This window comes from Mobula hypostoma, chromosome 17, assembly GCF_963921235.1.
Source record: "Mobula hypostoma chromosome 17, sMobHyp1.1, whole genome shotgun sequence".
Taxonomy (NCBI): domain Eukaryota; kingdom Metazoa; phylum Chordata; class Chondrichthyes; order Myliobatiformes; family Myliobatidae; genus Mobula; species Mobula hypostoma.
Window position 1 is genome coordinate 12,970,164 of NC_086113.1, and position 22,922 is coordinate 12,993,085.

At 42.7% G+C, this 22,922-nt stretch overlaps 1 protein-coding gene and 1 long non-coding RNA gene across 2 annotated transcripts in view; one reads left to right on the forward strand and one right to left on the reverse strand.

Moving 5' to 3' along the window:
* Nucleotides 1–324: 324 nt before the first annotated feature.
* LOC134357855 (uncharacterized) lies at nucleotides 325–10,940 on the reverse strand. The gene is made up of 3 exons (XR_010020742.1): nucleotides 10,870–10,940; nucleotides 6,562–6,733; nucleotides 325–821 (listed from the first exon to the last, which is right to left on the reverse strand). It is a non-coding gene; the product is annotated as an uncharacterized LOC134357855 (long non-coding RNA).
* A 168-nt stretch (nucleotides 10,941–11,108) lies between these two features.
* LOC134357852 (ornithine decarboxylase-like) overlaps nucleotides 11,109–22,922 on the forward strand; it is a 47,192-nt gene continuing 35,378 nt past the window's right edge. The window contains exons 1-3 of the mRNA XM_063069566.1: nucleotides 11,109–11,165; nucleotides 17,823–17,947; nucleotides 22,497–22,670. Coding sequence (XP_062925636.1) covers nucleotides 17,849–17,947; nucleotides 22,497–22,670 — 273 coding nt within the window. The 5' untranslated portion in view covers nucleotides 11,109–11,165; nucleotides 17,823–17,848. The remainder of the gene's footprint in view (nucleotides 11,166–17,822; nucleotides 17,948–22,496; nucleotides 22,671–22,922) is intronic.

Here is a 22,922-nt window from a genome sequence, read left to right on the forward strand (position 1 = left end):
CAGGAAAGTTTCCTTCATCAGCACATAGAAGTCCTGATGAGAGAGTGTGTGATACTGGATCTGTTATTAGGAAATGAGACAGGGCAGGTGACAGAAGTTTGTGTAGGGGAACATAAAGGTTCATAGGTACAATTTAATGTCAGAGAAGTGCATACAATATACATATTGAAATGCTTTATCTTCACAACCATCCACAAAACCAGAAGAGTGCCCCAAAGGATGAACAGCAGTTAACTGTTAGAACCCCAAAGTCCCCAACTCCCCTCCCTCCCACGTGTAAGCAGCAGCGAGCAACTATCTCCCCTCCCCCCCCCACCACCGGCAAAAAAAATCTTCAGCAATGCCACCGAGCACTCAAGTGTGAGCAAAGCAATAGCGAAGACACAGACTTGCAGTTACCCCAAAGACTTTGTGTTTCACCTGGTATTTGACATACCACAGGTTCTCTCTCTCCCTAATAAGGGAGGAAGAGGAGTCTGTATTTTCCCAGCACAGCGGGGAGATATAACAAATAACTCGCTGGTTTATCACTTTTTTCAAGCTCTGTGCCTGAAGATCACAAAGATCCTGGGTCTCCAGGCGCACAGCCGTAGATATTTCAACTCCCCCAATTACACACGAGTCCCCTGTCGTGACACCAACCCTCAATCCACCCGTCTCCAGAGCCCTGAGATCTTAGGCTTCCGAATCCGAGCTGGACTCTCGATCCAAGCCTTTGGCATGCCGAACAACGGCCAGTTATGAAGCCCTGAGAGCGGGTCCTATTCCTGCAAAGAACCGTAGTCAGTGTGTAACTCCAGGTCAGGGTCTTCAAAAGAACCCTGAAAGGGAAAATCAGAGATATTAAAGATGGAAATAAAGCTGTTTCTGAAGATGCAAGATAAAGAGTTGCTGTTAGGCGCCATTAACCCTCCTAGCTCCACCATTAGTTTCAAAGTAAATAAGCAAAAAGGTGGGTCTGGTCAGCGGGTTGAGATTCTAAATTGGAGAAAGGCCAATTTTGATAGCATCAGAAATGATCTGGCAAGTGTGGATTGGGACAGGCTGCTTTCTGGCAAAGGTGTACTTGATAAGTGAGAGGCCTTTAAAAATGGAACTTTGAGAGTACAAGTATGTGCCTGTAAAGACACCAAGTATATCTCTTGGTTTTCAAGAGACAGCGAGGCCCTGCTTGAGAGAAAAAAAGGAGTTGCTTAAAACAGCGGTCCCCAACCACCGGGCCGCAAAGCATGCGCTACCGGGCCGCGAGGAAGCGATATGAGTCAGCTGCACCTTTCCTCATTCCCCGTCACAGCCACTAATCAGCCATTACGCATGCGAGGTCATGACCCGCGCGTCATCCTTGTCAGGGCTGGAAGGAGATCAACTCCTCGAGCTTGTAAACGACGACAGGCTGAAAAGTATGTTTGACATAACATTTCTGTCGGCATTTTGGATCAAAGTCAAGGCTAAATATCCTGAGATAGCCACGAAAGCACTGAAAACGTTGCTTCCATTTCCAACATTTTTCTGCGAAGCGGAGTTTTCTGCAATGAATGCAACGAAAGCTAAACTGCGGAATAGACTGGACATAAGGAACCCCCTTCGAGTATCGCTGTCTCCCATCACCCCTCGATAGGACCGTGTTGTTGCAGGGAAACAAGCCCAGGGCTCCCACTGATTCAACGATATTGGTGTGTTGCAATGATTTTATATATTTATACGGGGAAAATATGTGCTGTGTGTTTAATATCCAAATGTTACTTAAAATGTTATGATGCTATTGACTTATAAGTGACCTGTATAACCGTATGACAATTACAGCATGGAAACTGGCCATCTCGGCCCTTCTAGTCCGTGCCGAACGCTACTCTCACCTAGTCCCGCCGACCTGCACTCAGTCCATAACCCTCCATTCCTTTCTTGTCCATATACCTATCCAATTTTTCTTTAAATGATCATATCGAACCTGCCTCTACCACTTCTACTGGAAGTTTGTTCAACAATTACTTCAAGCTCCCCTGATAATTGACTTATCGCTATATTCATGCGAGGAAAATATGTGCTCTGTGTTTAATATTCAATTCGTTAGATAAACCCTTTTAGAAACAAAATTGAGTGTATTACCCACTTATCACCTATATTCCGGTAGTGATGAACACCCACTCTCACGAACAGAATCGCCAAAAAGGATTTGCGGGGTGGGGGGGGTGGAATCGGCAGGTAATGACGCGCACTGGTGCCCGCTGAAGGCTTCATGGTCATTGTAGTCTTTTGGGTAAACAACGCATTTGACTGCTACTCTTGTCCGTTGGCAACACTACCACTCCTCACCCCCCGCCCCCCGGGTTGGCTGGTCCGCGAGAATATTGTCAATATTAAACCAGTCTGCAGTGCAAAATCGGCTGGGGACCTCTGGCTTAGCAGGTATAGACAAGTTAGAACAAATGAGGTGACTATGGAGTATAAGAAATACAAGAAAAGACTTGAGAAAGAAATCCTGAAAGCTAATATAAGTCATGCGGTTGCCCTAGCAGACAAGATGAAGGAGAATCCTAAGGGATTCTACAGACATGTTAAGAGCAAAAGGGTTGTAAAGGACAAAATTGGTCTGCTGGAGGACCATATTAGTAATCTATGTGTGGAGTCAAAACAGATGGGGGAGATCTTAAATGAATTCTTTGCATCTGTATTTACTCAGGAGGTGGACACAGAGTCTATAGAAGTGAGGCAAAGTGATATCAGCTTCATGGACCCTGTACAACCAGAAGTCAAGGGTTAAGGGTGAAAGTTGAAAGTTTGAGGGGAACATGAGGGAGAACTCTTTTACTCTGAGGGTCATGAGAGTGTGGAGTGAGCTGCCAGCACAAGTGGTGCATGCAAGCTCAATTTCAATATTTAAGAGAGGTTTAGATAGGTACATGGATAGTAGGGGTATGGAAGGCTGTGGTCCCGGTGCAGGTCAGTAGGGGTAAGCAGTTTAACTGGTTTCAGCATTATCTCGGTGGGCCAAAGGGCCTGTTTCTGTGCTATACTTTTCTATGATTCTGACTATGACATTTTCACAACTGCAACTGTCATAAAAAATGTGTTATGTACCCCGTAACTGGGTTGCCAAGCCAGCAGAAATGGACCACTAGTTGGAGTCTGGTTTACTAGAAACTAATAAAGTTTTATTAAAGAAATAAGTAACGCAGTACTCTAATCGTAAGGATATAAATGCAACAAGTTAGCAATGATAAAACACACATGTACACAGAACTAGGGTAATAGGAATCAGCCAAGCTCTATCGCAGTCTGGGAGTAAAATGATCTGTCTCAAGTGACGCAGAGTTCAGTTCAGCTTAGTACAGTTCGCAGGAATCGCTGTTGTGCCGTTAGAGAGAGAGAGAGAGAGATGCAAATTTTGATTCAAGCAGACTGTTGATGTTCTTCGCAGTTGGCTTTCGGGCGGACCCTTTTTATGTCTTCTATCCCGCTGTGGTCACACTGTGTGACCCCTCCGTTCCGGATACAACCGTTCTTCCGCGGTGAACCCAGCACCCAGGCAAGGGCGGACACACACACTAGGTTCCCACCAATCGTACCTTTTCACCCTGTGAGTCTATGGTCGGTTCCCTCGAATCAGACCTCCAAACTCCACCAACTTGTGGGGGCACACCGCTCTTCCAGGGCCTCGTTATCTCGTGATCTCATGATGTGCGTCGTGCCTTAGCGAACCTGTTCTTTTTATTCCCCTGCTCGGGTATCGCCTGTCCATCAAACTTGAAACAGTTCAGGTTCAAAGCAACCGGTCTGGTAATATTCTGAATTGTGTCTCTTTTCGTTAATCTCTCTCCTCTCTCATTAACATTTTGAACGTTTCTCCATTGTCTCCCTTATCTCTCTCTCATTAGCATCACTCTTCTGATAACTTGGTTTTTCGTCACAAATGAAAGTTGCCAGTATGATGTTATTTATGCATTTATTTTAAATAATTTGTTAAAATAAACACTCAATTTGCATATGAAGATTTGTTATAAAATTTGCATAAATTTGGTTTCATCTCTGATATTATTAGGTATTGTGAGGAGAGATATTTTTATCCTATTCCATCTTGGACAATTTGCATCCATGCGTTTTTTTGGAAAATGCAGTCTTTTCCATTCTGATTTGACTAAACTATTTGTGCCAGTTAGAATCTGATTAATGGTGCTGTAGTGACAAACGAAAACCTGAAGTTTGGGACGTCCTTTGCTGTCGGTGGTGCTTTAGTATGAATGCACATCACGGTAGCAGAAAGTGATAAGTTTGCATGGAAGATGCTTGCTGGTAATGAGACAACAATATTATGCAAATATTGGATCTTTTACATCTGTTCCCCAGGTGAGCCTTGGATTTCACATGAACTTACTTGATATTCATGGTGGTTTTCATGGCCCTGAGGTGACAAGATTACATTTGAGGAGGTAACATGTCATGCATTGAAATCATATTTGAGAAACAACTGATATTCCTACTGTAAGTATCGTACCTATCATGCAAGCATGGGAAGTTTGGGAATCTAGCCTGGTTCCTAAACTACTATCTCTGCATCCCTGTTTGGAGAGATTTCTTTTTCTGCCTCACCCCAATTCTCCACTCTAATTGTAAACATAGAGTATAATGTTACGAGGGGTGATTGATAAGTTTGCGGCCTAGGGTAGAAGGAGTCAATTTTAGAAAACCTAGCACATTTATTTTTCAACATAGCCCCCTCCTACATTAACACACTTAGTCCAGCGGCCGTGGAGCATACGGATCTTGGACCTCCAGAAAGTGTCCACAGCAGGGGTGATTGATAAGTTCGTGGCCTAAGGTAGAAGGAGCTGACTTATACAGCTCTCATTACATGCACATGCAATTCAACTCTTTGAGTGATTATGCAGATAGTTTGAAGTTAATAACTCATCAGTTAATATTGCATCGGGGTGATTGATAAGTTTGTGGCAAAACTTGCAGTGCATTTTGGCAGGGTGTTTAAGAATTTGTGTGGTCTGTTGGTCTTCACTAGTTGGAGGATTGGGTTCAAGAGCCATGAGGAAATATTGCAGCTTTATAAAACTCTGGTTAGAACTCACTTAGGAGTGTTGTTCAGTTCTAGTTTCCTCTTTATAGTGAGAATGTAGAAGCTTTAGAGAGCATGCATAGGAGAATTAGCAGGATGCTGTCTGGATTAGAGAGAATGTTTTATGGGGATAGGCTGAGTGAGTTACGGTTATTCCCTGTGGAGAGCAGGAGAATGAGAGGTGACCTGATAGAGCAGTGCAAATGATAAGATGTATAGAGAGAGTAGACTGTTTTTCCCATTGAGGAAATGGCTAATAAAGAGGGGGATCATTTAAAGGTGTTTGGAGTGTGACGAAAGAGGGTTACAAAAAGTACACATAGATTAAGATGTTAACTGTCCTGTGCTGGCACCAGTGGGATCAGCAGTTGATCTGCCACCTGTCTTCAGGAGAAAGAGAGATAAATAAGACAATGGAGCAGCATTTGGAAATGTTAATGAAGAGACGAGAGAGTTTAACGGAAGGAGACACCGGTCTGGGTATAGTCAAGATTGGCTCTGTTTGAACCCTGAACTTTTTGAAGTGTGATGGACAGGCGATACCCCAGCAGGGGGATAAAAAGGGACAGGTTCGCTAAGGCGGGACACACACGACACCACGAGGTAATGAGACCCTGGAAGCGGTGCGCCTCCCACAAGTCGGTGGAAGTTTTTGGAGGGCTGGTCGCGGGACCAAGCCATAGACGCACAGGGTGGAAAGGTACAATCGGTGGGAACCTGGTGTGTGTCCGCCCTTGCCTGGGTGCCAGGTTCACTGCAGAGGAACGATCGTATCTGAAACGGAGGGGTCACAGTCGGTGACCTCAGAAGACATTACAAAGGGCTCGCCCAAAAGCTGACTGTGAGGAATAATGAAGGTCTGTTTGGAATCCGATTTGAATATTCACTCGCTCTCGCTCTCTCTCTCTCTCTCTCTTTCTCTCTCTCCCACGGCACGGCAGTGATTACTGTGAACTGAACTGAACTCAATTGAACTGAACTTTGCGTCACTTTGAAACTGGTCATTTACCCCTAGACGACGATAGAGCTTGATTTGTCCTATTATCCTAGTTCTGTGGACGTGTGTTTATCATTGCTGAACTGTTGCATTTATTATTCTTTCCATTAGAGTACTGTGTTGCTTATTTCTTTAATAAAACTTCCTTAGTTCCAGTAATCCAGACTCCAACTGAGTGGTCCATTTCTGCTGGTTTGGCAACCCAGTTACGGGGTACGTAACAGGAGAAAAGTATATTGGGGATGTCAGTGTTGGTTGTGTGAAAAGCGCTGCCAGGAGTGGTAGATACATTGCGAGCTGAATGGCCGGTTCCTGTGCTGTACTCTTCTCTGTTTGATACATTAGGAATATTTACATAGGCACATGGAAGAAAGAAAAATGGAGGGTTATGTGTCAGGGAAGCTTAGATTGATCTTGGAGTAAATTAAGGGGTTATCAGAACATCTTGGGAAAGAAACTACTTTGTTTCTACCAGGCTTCATTGGCCACTACAAAGTACCTTGAAAGCCATTGAACTTGTTTGAGAGAGAGACCGAGTATGCTCCTCTGTTTTGAAACAAGCAGCCAATCTCCGACTTCCAGCTCAGGCAGTTCACAGTGATCAATGACACAATCAAGGGCATCACAAGAGGCTCCCCAAACAGCTGTTGGTCAAGGTCAAAGACAACAAACTGTGCAAATACAAAAAGAAAGAAAGAAAGAAAGAAATAAGCAATAAATATTGAGAACATATAATGAAGACTCCTTAAATCCGTAGATTTTGGGAACATTTCAGTGATGGGGCAAGTGAGTTGAGTGAAGTTATCCCCTTTGGTTCAAGAGCCTGATGGTTGAGGTGCGATAAATGAAGCTGGTGGTGTGGGTCCTGAGGCTCCTCTACCTTCTTCCTGATAGCAGCAGTGAGAAGAGAGCATGACCTTGATGGTGGGGGTCCCTGACGATGGATCCTACTTTACTGTGACAACACTTTGTGTAGTTACTTAGTACTACACCAATTTCATTACGTGAAATTGAATATTGCCACCTCTTCATGCAATGCAAATACTCTTTCCAGCATTGACCCTCGGCTAAGCCAACATACATTGCAGAAATAAGCCAGGTCCCCATACTCCGCCTCTGTATCCAACAAAAACTATTAATCAAAATATAATTGATTTGAAACATTAATTTTATTTCTCTCTTCACAGATGCTGCCTGACCAGCTGAGTAGTTACAGCATTTTAATTAAAAACCTGCAGTATTTCTAAACATCGTAAAGCTGTAGATTTTTAAAAGAACTTTTTTCATCATTTCTGAAAATATTATTGAAAGAATCCTGTAAAATATCTACATATTCATGGGTGTTTCACGATCACTCACTGGTGCAACGCTACTCTGCGCCAAAATTCAGCTAAAGGTCTTGAGTCCCTCTGTTTTGGAGAAAAAAGAATCATTCTCAAGAATCCTTTCTGGTTTCAAACAGATCTTTATCAATTGATCTCTTCTGCAGGAGAGAGGGATTTGATCGTCATATAATCATTGCTGTCTCACTATCTTATAAAGTGCAGTACTGTGCAAAATTTTTTGGGACATTATGACTAATGCCGTGATTAGGCTTGGGTTAAATCGGGGGATTGCCGGGTGCTGTGGCAATGCTGAATACTGTAATGAATTCACCCAAGAGCAGGGGAGTAACCAAGTCTTCTGTTCCTAAATGTATTTGCAAGAAAATAAAGGTTTTTCCACACTGACAAATAGCCAAGAAAAATATGAGCAAAGTCTAATAGCAACACACTTTTAGTTTTCAGCTAATTATACCTTTCAGATACTGTAATTTTAATACCTGTTTTGGGAGGAAACATTATTTCGATCAATGATCTCAATTTGTGCACCTTGTTGCTTAATACAGTTAACCCTTTTCCTCCTCAACTATAAACAGTCACCCTGAATCCTGTAGCACCGCAGTGAACTTCAAATTCTGTTATTTTCACATAGTCATAGAGCACTACAGCACAGAAACAGGCTCTTCGGCCTATCTAGTACGTGTCAAAGTGTTATTTTGCCTGGTCCCATCAGCACTCACCTGGACTATAGTCCTCCATATCTCTCCCATCCATGTACTTGTACAAACTTCTCATAACTGTTGCAAACAAACCTGCATCTAACACTTGTCCTTGCAGCTAGCTTTGCACTCACACCAACCTCTGAGTGAAGAAGTTCTCCCTCAGGCTTCCCTTAAACACACCTCCCTTAGTCCATGACCCATAGTTCTAGTCTAACCTAATCACAGTGGAAAAAGCCTGCTTGTATTTATGCAATACACACAAGATGCTGGAGGAACTCAGCAGGCTGGGCTGCATCTATGGAAATGAGATTTCGGGAGTGTTTCAGGTCAAATCTACTCCAGCTAACTGCCACCCCATCTGTTTAGTCTCAGTTATTAGCAACATAAAGGACCATACTGTTGATGTTATCAAACAGTCTGAACTCCCCAGTGCCCTATCAAGTAATGTACATGGTGTGAGCAAAATTATCTGCAGCTTAATGTGAAAAAGACTAAGGAGCTGGTGGTGAACCTGAGGAGGGCTAAGGTACCGGTGAACCCTGTTTTCATCCAGGAGGTCAGTGTGGACATGGTGGAGGATTACAAATACCTGGGGATACGAATTGACAATAAACTGGACTGGTCAAAGAACACTGAGGCTGTCTACAAGAAGGGTCAGAGCCGTCTCTATTTCCTGAGGAGACTGAGGTCCCTTAACATCTGTCGGATGATGCTGAAGATATTCTAGGAGTCTGTGGTGCCAAAAGAGCAAGGTAGTTCATGTAGGATTTGCTCGCCAGAAGAAAGGTCAGTTGTTTTAAGCCGTTTATTTCCTTCATCATGAATCCTTTTGGACAGAACCAGCAGGAAAGTCACGTCTATGAAGAAATCCTTCTCCAGAGAAGTCTTTCCCAATTGAATGTATAAATCTGTTGGACTTTCGAAATTACCATTTTAAGAACTGTATTTGACTTTACCGCTTTAAGAACTGTTTTGGCATTTATCGTTTTAAGAACCAGTACCGAGTGGCGATTTGTTGAATAGCAGTTAACTTCCAGTTAGGGTTTTCGTTTGTTTTTTTTTTATTGTTTATCCGTGTTTAATAAATGTTTGGTTGTTTTTATATAACCTGACTCGATTGATATTCATTTTTGCCAGTTATGTAACAAGTCTCAAAATGTATTGCAGAAAAGATGAAGCCTCATACAGATGGAGAGTTTGTCAAAGAATGTTTACTGGCAGTGGTGGATATTGTTTGTCCTGAAAAGAAATCTTTATTTGCATCTATCAGGCTGTCAGCAAAAACGATCACACGGTGAGTTGAAGAAATGACAGCAGATGTTAAAGTTGTTTAAGGGATGCCTGCAACGAATTGCAATTTTTTTCCAATTGCGCTTGAAGAGAGTACAGACTTGAGAGACACTGCTCAACTTGCAGTGTTTGTGCGAGGAGTGACCTCAACTTTTGAAATTTTTGAAGAGTTTACTCACTTAATTCCTATGAAGGGCACAGTTACTGGAGCAGACATTTTTGAAGCTTTGTTGAAAATGATGTCAGAAATGAAACTTATTGTGTCAAAGTTAATTGGCATCACAACTGATGGGGCACCAGCAATGGTGGGACAGAAAAAAGGCATCATCGCATTGCTGCAAGGACAAATGGAAAACCTTGGAATTGCATGGAAGCTGGTTAAAATTCATTACATTATCCATCAAGAGGCATTATGTGCCGAGTCTTTGAAATTGTTATTTCAAAGGATTATGAGGATGTTATGGACATTGTTGTGAAGGCAGTGAATCTGATCCTATCTCGTGGATTGAATCATCGCCAGTTTTAGCAGTTGTTGTTGGATATGGAGGCAGAGTATGGGGACCTGGCTTATTTCTGCAGTGTACATTGGCTTAGCCGAGGGTCAATGCTGGAAAGAGTATTTGCATTGCATGAAGAGGTGGCAATATTCCTTGAAAGCAAAAATGAGGATGATTCACATTTTCGTGATCCTGATTGGCTTGCAACCTTGGCATTTCTTGTGGACATTACATCTCACTTAAATAACTTGAATTTACAACTTCAAGGAAAAAATCAGCTGATACATGAGGTGTATGACCATTGTTACATGGTCGGCAACAATGAATATAGAACCATGTCAGGTTTTATAAACAAACATAAACATTTATTAATCTCTCCTCAACAATAGTGAAAAGTAAACAAACGACTAACTTAACCGGAAGTTAACTGCTATATGGAAATTTAACAAACAGCTGAATTCTGGAACAGTTCTTAACGTGGTAAATTCAAACACAGTCTTAAAGTGGTAAAATTCGAAAGTCCAAGTGATTTATACAGTCAGTAAGGAGAGACTTCCCTGAAACCTGATTTCTTCGAAGATGTGACGTTACTGCTGATCCCAGCCAAGAGATGCCTTGTCCAAAGGCTTCAGGATGAAGAAAATAAAACGGCATAAAGAACTGACCTTTTTGCTGGAGGGTGAACACTGCACAAACCTTCCTGATCTCTCAGATGCAGGCCACTATTCCTGAATGAAGATTTATTAAGGTCAATCCTTTATAAAACCGCCAGGCGACACCAACTTTACTCAATCCTTCGGGTTCCCGTACTTTGTTAAGGTCTTCATTCTCCAATACTAGACTGTAAGGGTAAAACAAAGTTGCAACAAACAAGAACTGGCAGCAATTGGCGAACTGCTGGCACAACCTTTGCACCTTAAAATAGAAAATAAAACTCCACTTTAAAATGAAACTGCGTCATGAGACGAATACGCACCAAAACACCAACTTACGAATTAACTGATGAACTAACTGCGTGACAACAGGGGTTTCCCCTTTATATGCCTGTTAGAACATGTCATCACGTGACCACTCACCGGCAGGAAAATTACATCACCCCACCATTACAAGACAATTACATCATGCTCACAAGATACTCAATTACATCATGGTCATAAGACAGTCACAAGATACCCTCAAGGTATGTATCACCATAGTGTGGCCTGCAGTTTGCATATTCTCCCGACTGTGCACTGCTTTCCAAAAAGGTCCCAAAGTGGTGTAGTTTGGTGGGTAAGTTGCCTCTTGTGTGTAAGTGAATTGCAGAATCTGTGGCAACTTGTTGGAAAAATTGAGAAGAATAAAAAATGGGATTGATATAGGATTAGTGTAAATGGGTGGGTGATGGTTGGTGCGGACACAGAGCCTAAATGCCTGTTTCCATGTTGTCTCTCTATGATTCTAAGTGAAAATTATCTTGCTATAAATAAACTAACTGAAATTTATTTCCTAAGTTAATTATTTCAAGATCCCATTCTTGTTTAAAAAACTAGTTCTGAATTTATGTTAAATATGTGCTTAATATACTTGAGCTTTCATTTAATTTTGAGGATTTATGTTTATTTTTATCTTGTGAACTATGTTAACATCAACTTAAAAACAGCACTTTTTACTCTTTTGCATACTTAAGGATTTTTAAATGTTATTAATTGCTCACACAACTTGATGACATCACAAGTAAACAAAATACTTCAGATGTTGGAAATATAAAAATAAAACCAGAGAAAGCAGGAATTATTCAGTAGGTCAAGTGAAACAAAATAGAGTGAATGTTTTGGACTCTTTTCTGCACTTCACGATGCCTCAGTAAAGTAGCCAGCATAGTCATAGACTCCACCCATCTCAGGTGTTTGCTCTCCTCTTCTGTCCCATCGGCTAGACGATATAAAAACCTCAAGTCATGTACTACTTGGCTGAAGGACAGCTTCTATCCCGCTGTTGTAAGACTACTGAACGGCTCCCCAGTACGGTAAAGAGGAATTGACCTCACAAACCACATCGTTTTGACCTTGCAGCTTATTGTCTACCTTCATGACACGAAGCTGGGTGGCAGTGTTAGCAGTGAGGAGGATGCTAAGAGGATGCAGGGTGACTTGGATAGGTTGGGTGAGTGGGCAAACTCATGGCAGATGCAATTTAATGTGGATAAATGTGAAGTTATCCACTTTGGTGGCAAAAATAGGAAAACAGATTATTATCTGAATGGTGGCCGATTAGGAAAAGGGGAGGTGCAACGAGACCTGGGTGTCATTATACACCAGTCATTGAAAGTGGGCATGCAGGTACAGCAGGCGGTGAAAAAGGCGAACGGTATGCTGGCATTTATAGCGAGAGGATTCGAGTACAGGAGCAGGGAGGTACTACTGCAGTTGTACAAGGCCTTGGTGAGACCACACCTGGAGTATTGTGTGCAGTTTTGGTCCCCTAATCTGAGGAAAGACATCCTTGCCATAGAGGGAGTACAAAGAAGGTTCACCAGATTGATTCCTGGGATGGCAGGTCTTTCATATGAAGAAAGACTGGATGAACTGGGCTTGTACTCGTTGGAATTTAGAAGATTGAGGGGGGATCTGATTGAAACGTATAAGATCCTAAAGGGATTGGACAGGCTAGATGCGGGAAGATTGTTCCCGATGTTGGGGAGGTCTAGAACGAGGGGTCACAGTTTGAGGATAGAGGGGAAGCCTTTTAGGACCGAGGTTAGGAAAAACTTCTTCACACAGAGAGTGGTGAATCTGTGGAATTCTCTGCCACAGCAAACTGTTGAGGCCAGTTCATTAGCTATGTTTAAAAGGAAGTTAGATATGGCCCTTGTGGCTACAGGGGTCACGGGGTATGGAGGGAAGGCTGGGTTCTGAGTTGGATGATCAGCCATGATCATAATAAATGGCGGTGCAGGCTCGAAGGGCCGAATGGCCTACTCCTGCACCTATTTTCTATGTTTCTATGTTTCATTGCACTTTCTCTCTAAGTATTACATTTTATTCTGAATTATGTTGATGTTTTATCTTGTTTTACCATGAAGTAATGAATTGATCTGCTTGAATGGTATGTAAGACAAGCTTTTCACTGTACCTTGGTGCATGTGAGTTTTATTTTCTTTCTTGGGTCACTGTATGGCTTGACACAATGCCTACAGTGGGAAAGCCACAGCGACCAGCTCTCTGGCTGGCTGAGTCTTGCTCTGTGGCTCAGAAACACCGGCTGGGGAGAAGTGGAGTGCAGTGGTGATCAGGGATTCCATAGCTGGAGAGGCAAGCAGGAGATTCTGTGGATGTGAGAGATGCCCTGATATTGCCTCCCATGTGCCAGGGTCAGGGATATCGTGGAGCAGTTTCACAGCATTCTAAAGGGGCAGGGTGAACAGCCGGAAGTTGTGGTACATATGGTTACCTATGACATTGGTAGGAAAAGGGATGAGGACCTAAAGAGCGAATATAGGGAGCTAGGTAGAAAGCTGAAAAGCAGGATCTTGAGGATTGTAGTCCAACCAAACCTGGAGTATTGTGAGCAATCACAAACACGAGAAAATCTGCAGATCAAGCTGAAGTCGTTTATTGTTATTTACATACATATATGTATATGTGTGTGTGTGTGTGTGTGTGTGTGTGTGTGTATATATATATATTTTTTTTTATATATATATATATATAAAACAATATAATGTACATAGAAATGAGACAATGTTTCTCTGAACCAGGGTGTAAAGCACAGAAGTACACATAAGACACATAACACATGATAACTGATGAAGGGAAGGATAAAATCTACACATAAATAACAAGCATGGGAAAAATGGCAACAGAAGCAACATGCTCACGCACATGATTTACAGCAGTCGTGGGAGAAGTCGGATCATAAAACATAGAACATAGAATATTACAACACATTACAGGCCCTTCGGCCCACAATGTTGTGCCGACCCTCAAACCCTGCCTCCCATATAACCCCCCCGGCAATAAAACACATGCAGACAATTAATAAAATCGCGTGGGAACAAAGTGTACACACACACACAACTAAGGGAAAAGTCTATACAATACCTGCTACTCCTTGACTCTGTGCAGACACAGCTCTCTGCTTTTAAAGACAACAACCAACGCTCCCAACCCTATTCAATGCCAGCGCTGTTCCACGGTTCTCAGCCTAGAGTGAAGCAGGCTGATCCCTGGGATGGCAAAAAGAGAGAGAGTCCAGCACACGTGGCACCCTTTGTAGTGCAGCAGGGCTGGAGGGTCCCGCCTAGGTAATTCATGGGGGTTGGGGGGCAGTGGCTAGGTGTGCATTGATGGGCGTGGAGGGGTCAAACCTTGATTGGCAGGTGGCGTGTCTTTCGGCCAGGTAATGGGCAGTGGTGTCACGTGACAGTCACGACCCCTCCAATACAGAGGCCTAATGGCCTGGGGGAAGAAACTGTTTCCCATCCTGACTGTTTTTGTTTTTATGCATCGGAGTCTCCTGCCTGATGGTAGAAAGTCAAAGAGGATGCTGGATGGCTGGGTGGGATCCTTAATAATACGGACTCTGCCTACCCAGCACTCCAGCACTCCTGATAAATGTCCCCGATGGTAGGGAGACCCCCCCCCCCCGCCATGATCCTCATTGTCCTTTGTACAGACTTCTGGTCCGATGCTCAACCACTCCCATACCAGGAGGTGATGCAACTTGTCAGGATGCTCTTGTCAAACACAGTTAAGATGAGGGCGGCCTTACTTGTCTCAATCTTCTTTGGAAGTGGAGGTGCTTCTTGTTCAGGGAGGTGATATTAAGGGACCAGGTGAGGTCATCCATGATGTGAGCTCCCAGGAACTTGGTGCACTTAACTCTCTCTATGGCGAAGCCATGTATTTGCAGAGGGGGATGGTTTGTCTGCCCCTTCCTGAAGTCCACAATGATTTCCTTTGTCTTCTCCACATTCAGGCTTGGGTTGTTCTTCTCACACCAATCCACCAGCCACTCCACTTCCTCTCTACGGTCTGTCTCGTCATCGTTCTTGATAGGGCCAAACACTGTTGTGTCATGCTCAAACTTGGTGACACGGTGTGAGCTGGATCCTGCGACACGGTCGTGCGTCAGCAGTGTGAACAGCAGCAGGCTGAGCACACAGCCTTGAGGAGTGTCAGTGCTCAGCGTGATGGAACTAGAGATGTTGCTGCCCACACGGATTGACTGTCACCTTACTGTTAAGAAATTCAGTATCCAGTTGCAGAGGGAGGTGTTGACACCCAGCGAGGACAGTTTCCCCACCACTTTCTGGTGATCCAAGGCCAAGATGCTGCAAATCCAGGGTAAAATACACAAGATGCTGGAGGAACTCAACAGGTCAGGCAGCATCTATGAAAATGAATAAACAGTTGACATTTTGGGCCCAGACACTTCATCCAGCCAGGGCAGGAGAATGGGGTTGAGAGGGATAATAAATCAGCCATGATAGAATAGTGGAGCAGACTTGATGGGACAAGTGGCCTAATTCTGCTCCTCTGCCTTATGATCTCAGCTTTTTTATTATCCTGAATTGTGTCAGTAGCTCCCTGAGCAGTAGTGATGGAATTGGTATGGTATCATTTGCGAAACACTCCAATTGGTTGCTGATCCATAAAGACAGGATCAAGTTATCACATATCTTTGTAAAATGGAACTTGTAGATGCTTGAAGATCTGTGTATTCTTAGCAACATCACATTTTGCTGTTGATGATAACAGTAAAGGTATCCATTAGTCTTGCGAGACCACGGATCTGCGCCTGGAAAGTCTTCACTCTCCAAGGTGCAGACCTGGGCAAGGTTGTATGGAAGACCAGCAGTTGCCCATGCTGCAAGTCTCCCCTCTCCATGACACCAATATTGTCCAAGAGAAAGGCAATAGGACCCATACAGCCTGGCACCAGTGTTGTTGCAGAGCAATGTGTGATTAAGTGCCTTGCTCAAGGACACAACATGTTCCCTCGGCTGGGGCTCGAACTCACGACCTTCAGGTCACTAGTCCAATGCCTTAACCACTTGGCCACATGATAAGAGAAATGATAAGATGGAGGCCAGAGTGGAGAAATAGAGAAGAGGGAAGGTCGAGGGGGGAAACACTTCTAGACATTTTGTGTGTGTTACTACTGTATATTTACAAACCTTTTTTTTTAAGGACGTTTTTCTTTTTTTAGTTTCTGGCTCCACAATAGTTAAGGGGATATCACGATCTCTTGCCCAACAATTAATTACTAATGTGTTGTCATGTCATATGTATGCCAAAGGAAAATTGGTGGATGTTGTGTACTTGGATTTTCATATGGCCTTTGACAAAGTGCCAAACATGAGGCTGCTTAACAAGTTTCCTGTAGAGCCTGTGGTTCTACAGGAAAGATGCTAGTGTGGATAAAGCAGTGGCTGATTGGCAGGAGGCAAAGAGTGGGAATGAAGGGAGCCTTTCTGGTTGGTGCCAGTGACTAGTGATGCTCCACAGGGGTCTGTGCTGGGACCGATTCTTTTTACATTCTGTGTCAATGTCTTGGAAGACGGAATTGAGAGCATTGTGGCCAGGTCTGCGGACAATACGAAGATAGGTGGACGGGCAGGTAGTTCTGAGGAAGTAGAAAGGCTATAGGTGACTTAGGTTAAGAAAATGGGCAAATAAGTGGCACATGGAATAATGTTGGGAAGTGTATGGTCATGCACTTTGGGAGAAGAAATGAAGGGGTAGACTGTTTTTTAAATGGAGAAAAATTTTTTAAAAATCTGAAGTGCAAAGGGACTTGGGAGTCCTTGTGCAGGACTCCCTAAAGGTTAACTTGCGGGTTGAGTCTGTGGTAAGGAATGCAAATGCGATGTTAGCATTCATTTTGAGAGGACCAGAGTATGACAAGCAAGGATGTAATGTTGAGATTTTATAAAGCATGGGTGAAGCCTCACTGGAAGTATTGTGGGTAATATTGGGCCCCTTATCTAAGAAAGGATATGCTGACTTTGGAGGGTGTTCAAAGAAGGTTCATGAAAATGATTCCAGGATTGAATGGCTTGTCATATGTAGAGCATTTGATGGCTCTGGGTCTGTATTTACTAGGATTCAGAAGAAATAGGAGTGACCTCAATGAAATCTATCAAATGTTGAAAGGTTTTGATAGAGTGGATGTGGAGAGGATGTTTCTGATGGTGGGGGAGTCTAAGACCAGAGGACACAGCCTCAGAATAAAGGGATGTCCTTTTAAAACAGAGATGAGGAGGAATTTCTTTAGTCAGAGTGGTGAATATGTGGAATTCATTGTCACGGGTGGTTGTGGAGTCCAAGTCACTGGGTATATTTAAGGCAGAGGTTGATAGATTCTTTATTAGCCAGGGCATGAAGGCTTATGGGGAGAAAACAGGAGATTGGGGTTGAGAGGGAAAATGGATCAGCCATGATGAAATAGTAGAGCAATCTTATTGGGTAAATGGTCTAATTCTATATCTTATGGCCTTACATTCTGTTGAAAAGCAGCTATTTCTATTGTTTGACTTTTAATATTTAATCTGAAACTGGCGTATTCTTAGCGGCGGCAAATTTTGCGGCCGATGATAACAATACACAGTTGAATCTTGTGCAGTGACAAAAAATATTAACTTTCATTCTGTAGTTTCACACATTTTTTGTTAAAATTTCTTTTTTTTGTTACCTGCTCCATAATAGCATCAAATTTTCTTGCCCAAGAATAATTTGCGAATGTGTTGTCATGGCATATATTCAGATGAAGAGCAGCTATTTCTATCTCTTGACTAACATTGTTAAAACAGTCCAATATTTAACTTGAAAGTTTATGTAGAAAACAACACTTACATTACCCTCTGATAATCTTTATTGTGATACTTCTAATATTTTGGATTTTTATTTAAGACTAAATTAGTTCCATTGTTGAATTCTGGAATAGCGCCAAGGCCCCTGCAAACACTGAAAATGGAAGGCTGTGTTAATGAGACCAACTTTGTCATTTTGGAGGAGGGGGTCATTGCCATGGACGTCATTGGCCAGAAGATCAATGAGAAAAAGCTCACAGTGAGTATTGACATGATGTTATGCCAGTAGTAAATTTCAGATTAAGTCATAAACATGTCATTCTTTTGCTTATTCAAGGATAACAAGTTCTAACACGATTGATCTTGACAATACATTCAAAAATGAATTATATATTAAATGTTTGAAGTTATAATAATCCTCAAGGAATGCTAGGAACAAAAAAGTAAATGATCATCTACTTTGACAAGGTAATCTAGCTCATTAATATCAAATCAAATGTTTCTGACGTTTACTATGATTTATTTATCATGACATCAATATACCCTCAAAACTATGACTTTGTATGAAGCAATACAGACAAGATGCTGGAAAAAGTCAGCAGGTCAGGCAGCCTGTAATAAGGCAAATAAACAATCAACATTTCAGGCTGAGACCCTTCATCAGACTCCATAGATGCTGCCTGATCTGCTGAGTTCTCCCTGAATTTTGCATACACTGCTGCAGATTTCCAGCACCTACAGTCTCTCTTGTGTCACTTGTTTGTGTCAGTGATTTTTACTCCAGCAACTTGGTGATAATGGGAACATATCTGAACCCGAACCCAACTCTCCTCGTTGCCTTCTTGGATTTTTTCTGTGGGAGCTATCTTGCTACATTCCAGTCAGGATCCTATGGAAGAGTAAGGCCCCAATGCAATTTTAATGGGGAATTGCGGGTCAATTTTTCTAATTAAGCGTGCCCTCTACAAATGATTAGTGTATGGGCAGTGCAGTGTTAAAATCTAGACTTTCAATCCTGCGGATGGGCAGCAGGTGCACTGTTTTTTAATTGTTTGAATGTTCAATTTTTAATTGTTTTTAGGTTTGTAAGACTGGTTTTGAGGACAGAGAGGAGTTAGGGGTCAGGTTACGGTTTAGGAGCAGGAGTGCGTGGGTATCAGAGGTAAGGCTGGAGTCTAAGTCTCCACTCCACATTTGAAGACCGGCGCCGCAGATGTGAGACATCTGTGGTCGGAAGCCAGACCGGCAGAAAATGGATGAAGTCACCCACACACTACCCCACCACCCCCGCCACCTCCGGTCAGCAGCAAGATGTTGGTGGGTTCCGGAGTTGGAGTTCCTTGTGGGCAGGAACAAATGAGTTCCAACAACCCCCTTATTTTGCAAATTAGTGAGACCAGATTTCGAGGTCTAGTATTCACGTCCTGTCATCAGTGAGCCTGGAGCTTGATGCCCGGTGCTCGGTGATCAGCATGTCCTGGGATTGATGCCGAGAATCAAGCCTTGAGGCCCAAGAGTTTAATCGGAAGTCTGGAAATCAAGGCCTGTTAGCTGAAGACAAATATGTGAATCTCTGTAAGTCTGCCTGAGGGGTTGAAGCCCAGTATCTGCAGGTCTGAGTCCGTGTCTGCTGGAGATAAAGGAATGTGCGTGTGCATGTCTTGTGCTTGTTGTGTTCTGTGTTGTTCTGCCGAGCATCGTGGGTATGCTATGTTGACGCCGGAATGTGTGGTGACACCTGTGGGCTGCCCCCAGCACATCCTGTGGTGATTTGATTGTTACAATTGACACATTTCACTGTACACGTACACGTGACAAATAAACTTGAATTTTGAATCAAAGGAATCAGAGTGAAGAGGTAAATGAGAAGGAAACAAATACAAATATCTTTTAAGCACTGCTTAGGAAAATAGGTCCCTCTGTCTAAAACAAATGGAGAAAGCATCAAGAAGAACACCTCAAATTAATCTTTACCATTCTACAGCTCCAGTTAAAAATGTAATAGATCTTTTACAGAAACCAAGTGGATGCTTATCATAACATTATTTGTCAGAATAGGAGCCAGTCAATGAGATTTAAAAGTTCATTAGTCCAAGCTCATGCCAACTGCCTATCAATTATGGATTTAGAGGGAACACAAATAAAATGTTCGTTAACAACAGGAATTCTGCAGATGCTGGAAATTCAAGCAACATACATCAAAGTTGCTGGTGAACGCAGCAGGCCAAGCAGCATCTATAGGAAGTGGCGCAGTCGACGTTTCAGGCCGAGACCCTTCGTCAGGACTAACTGAAGGAAGAGTGAGTAAACAACAGGAACTCTGCAGATGCTGGAAATTCAAGCAACATACATCAAAGTTGCTGGTGAACGCAGCAGGCCAAGCAGCATCTATAGAAAGAGGCGCAGTCGACGTTTCAGGCCGAGACCCTTCGTCAGGTTCGTTATGACATTTTTACATGCTTTGGGTTGGTTTCTACATTTATTTCCTCACAAATAAATGTAGTTATCCCCAATAAATTGAATCTTCCATTGGGGAAAATATAAATGACATCAAATGCTAAATTTTACATCATCAGCTCTGTTACCTTGAGCAACCAAACAGGTTTCCTCTATTGTCCTATAATGTATTGCCCAATGTTGGAGTTCAAATTGTTAATCAAATAACTTTATTCTGATATTTAATTATGGCATTTTGAATGAACGGTGAAATCTAATGTGGTTTCTGTGTGAAAACCGGAGAGCATCATACAGCACAGAAACAGACCCTTCAGCCCATCATATACCTTGTATATCATAGTAAACCCTAAAGAACATAGAACAGGACGGCACAGGAATGGGACTTTTGGCTGACAATGTTGTGCCAAACTAATTATGTCAATCATTGAAAGCCCACTAAACTAGTCCTTTCTACCTACACAAATCCGTATCTCTCCATTCTCTGTATTGAGAGCTTCTTAAATGTTTCCATCATATTTGTTTCCACAACCAAGCTTGGCAGCGCTCTCAAGGTAACTACCAGTCTGCGTTAAAAAAAATTTGTCCTGCTCCTCTCCTTTGAACTTGCTGCCTCTCACCTTTAATATATACCCTCTAAAATTAGATCTTTTGACCCTGGTGAGTAGGATATAGGCTGTCTATCTACGCCCTTCATAATCTTATAACTTTTGTAAGGGGGTTTCGTCTTTTATGTTACTGCAGAGGCTAATTAAAATGGCTTCTTTGTTATGTTATAATCGGGAGTGCTTCTATGTTATGTTAAATGCTGAGAAAGTCTCCAGCTAGACATTTGCTTGGGTTAATACAGATAGCAGGGTGCTATTAAGCATTTGGGATAGTTGTTATGATTTTGGTGTATCTGGAAGATTTGTATGCGCGGGGTTTTGGCGGGAGGGAGAAACAGAGAATGGACCAGGTGCTGCGATGTCCGCTAACGGGGTCGGACCCAAGGAGGGCATTCGGCGAGGAGATGGAGACGGACTCGTGTGGAGCGTCTGATCGACCACGGTTGTTGGTCCCAGGTGGCCGGTCGAGGAGGTCCAAGGGGTTGCAGGGTAAAGAAGAAGGGTCCCAAGCTCCAACTGTGCATGAAGAGATTGAACTTTGATAAGTGTGGCGCCTTTTATTTTCCTTTTATATTTTATTCTCTATTAATTATATAGTTCCAGTAATATCTATAAACTGTAAATCATTTAATCATATCTGATGTATTGTCCGTTATTTGGGCGGGGTGGGGTACATCACACAGCATCCACACAAACTAATTACCCAGTTTGGCGGGGCCGAGGCTGTTTCCCTAAATGACAGCGAGCCGAGCGACCCTGAGGGTGGCCAGTGGGGTTACACTTTCTATCAGGTCTCCCCTCAGCTTCTTCCATTACAGTTTGCCCAATCCCTCTTCATAGCATAGGCAGCAGCCTGATAAACCTCTCCACAATCTCCACATCCTTCCTGTAATGGACAACCGGAATTGAAGGCAATATTTCGGATGCGGGCTAACCAGAGTTTTATAAAGCTCCAACATAATTTCCTGACTCTTGAACTCAATGCCTCCATTAACAAAGACTAGATTGTCATAAGATTTCTTTACTATCCTATCAATGACAACTGACTACGATTATCTTAAAATTACAAAGTATATCCACGTGGCCATGTGCTTACTGCATAAATCTGGTTACTAGTTTTTGAAGTAGAGACCAACAGATCCACATCCCACAGCTCAGCGCTCACCTTATTGGCAGCTGTTACCAGGGCTATTATCATGTCAAAAACTTGGCATTCCCACCCCACCCTCCCCTTTAATTGTAAAGGCAAATGTCTTGGCTAATTAAAATTATTCTCATTCTCAAACTGTACTGTAGTGTTTAGTGGCCACATTTTTAATGAGTGTTCTTCATTCTACACTATTCATCATTGACTTCAGGGTCATAATTCCGTGTTGATCCATGCTGTAAACTCATCCGCCTTACTTACAATACTCCTTGCATTAAAATAGAAGAACATTATTCCCACCATGCTTTTGATTCCTGCCTTTGTACGTAGGCTTAATAACATCTTTTCCCACAACTACCCACAATCTGCCATGTCACTCTGGTTCCCCTCTCCTACAACTCTAGTTTAAACACCCACACCCGGAGCAGCACCAGCAAATCTTTCTACATATTTTGTCAAACACATGAATGGCACAGCATTCCAATGTTTTGCTCAATTTATTGAATTTAGCAGAGAAGGCTAAGTGTAGGAATCTAATACTGTAATGTTAAATTAGTGGATAATGACAGTCAGTATGATCACCATGCCTTATGTTGCAGGGTAACACAGATGCCTTCTACGTTGCCGACTTGGGTGAAGTCATAAAGAAACACCATCAGTGGAAGATGGCATTGCCTCGAGTGAAACCTTTCTACGCTGTGAAATGCAATGATAGCAAACCAATAGTTTGGACCCTTGCTCAATTAGGGATCAGCTTTGACTGTGCCAGTAAGGTAGGATTTGGAATAATGAGCTCACTGATGCTCTGTAAACATTAAAACGTGTTAATGTATGCAACAATGGAAAATCTCCCGAACTTTGCAGGAAACGGTACCGCAGCATGAAAGCCAGGACCAACAGGCTCTGGGACAGCTTCTTCCACCAGGCCAGTAGGCTGCTTAATTCATGCTGATGCAACTGTATATCTGTTATATTGACTATCCTGTTGTACATAATATTGATTATAAATTACTATAATTGCATGT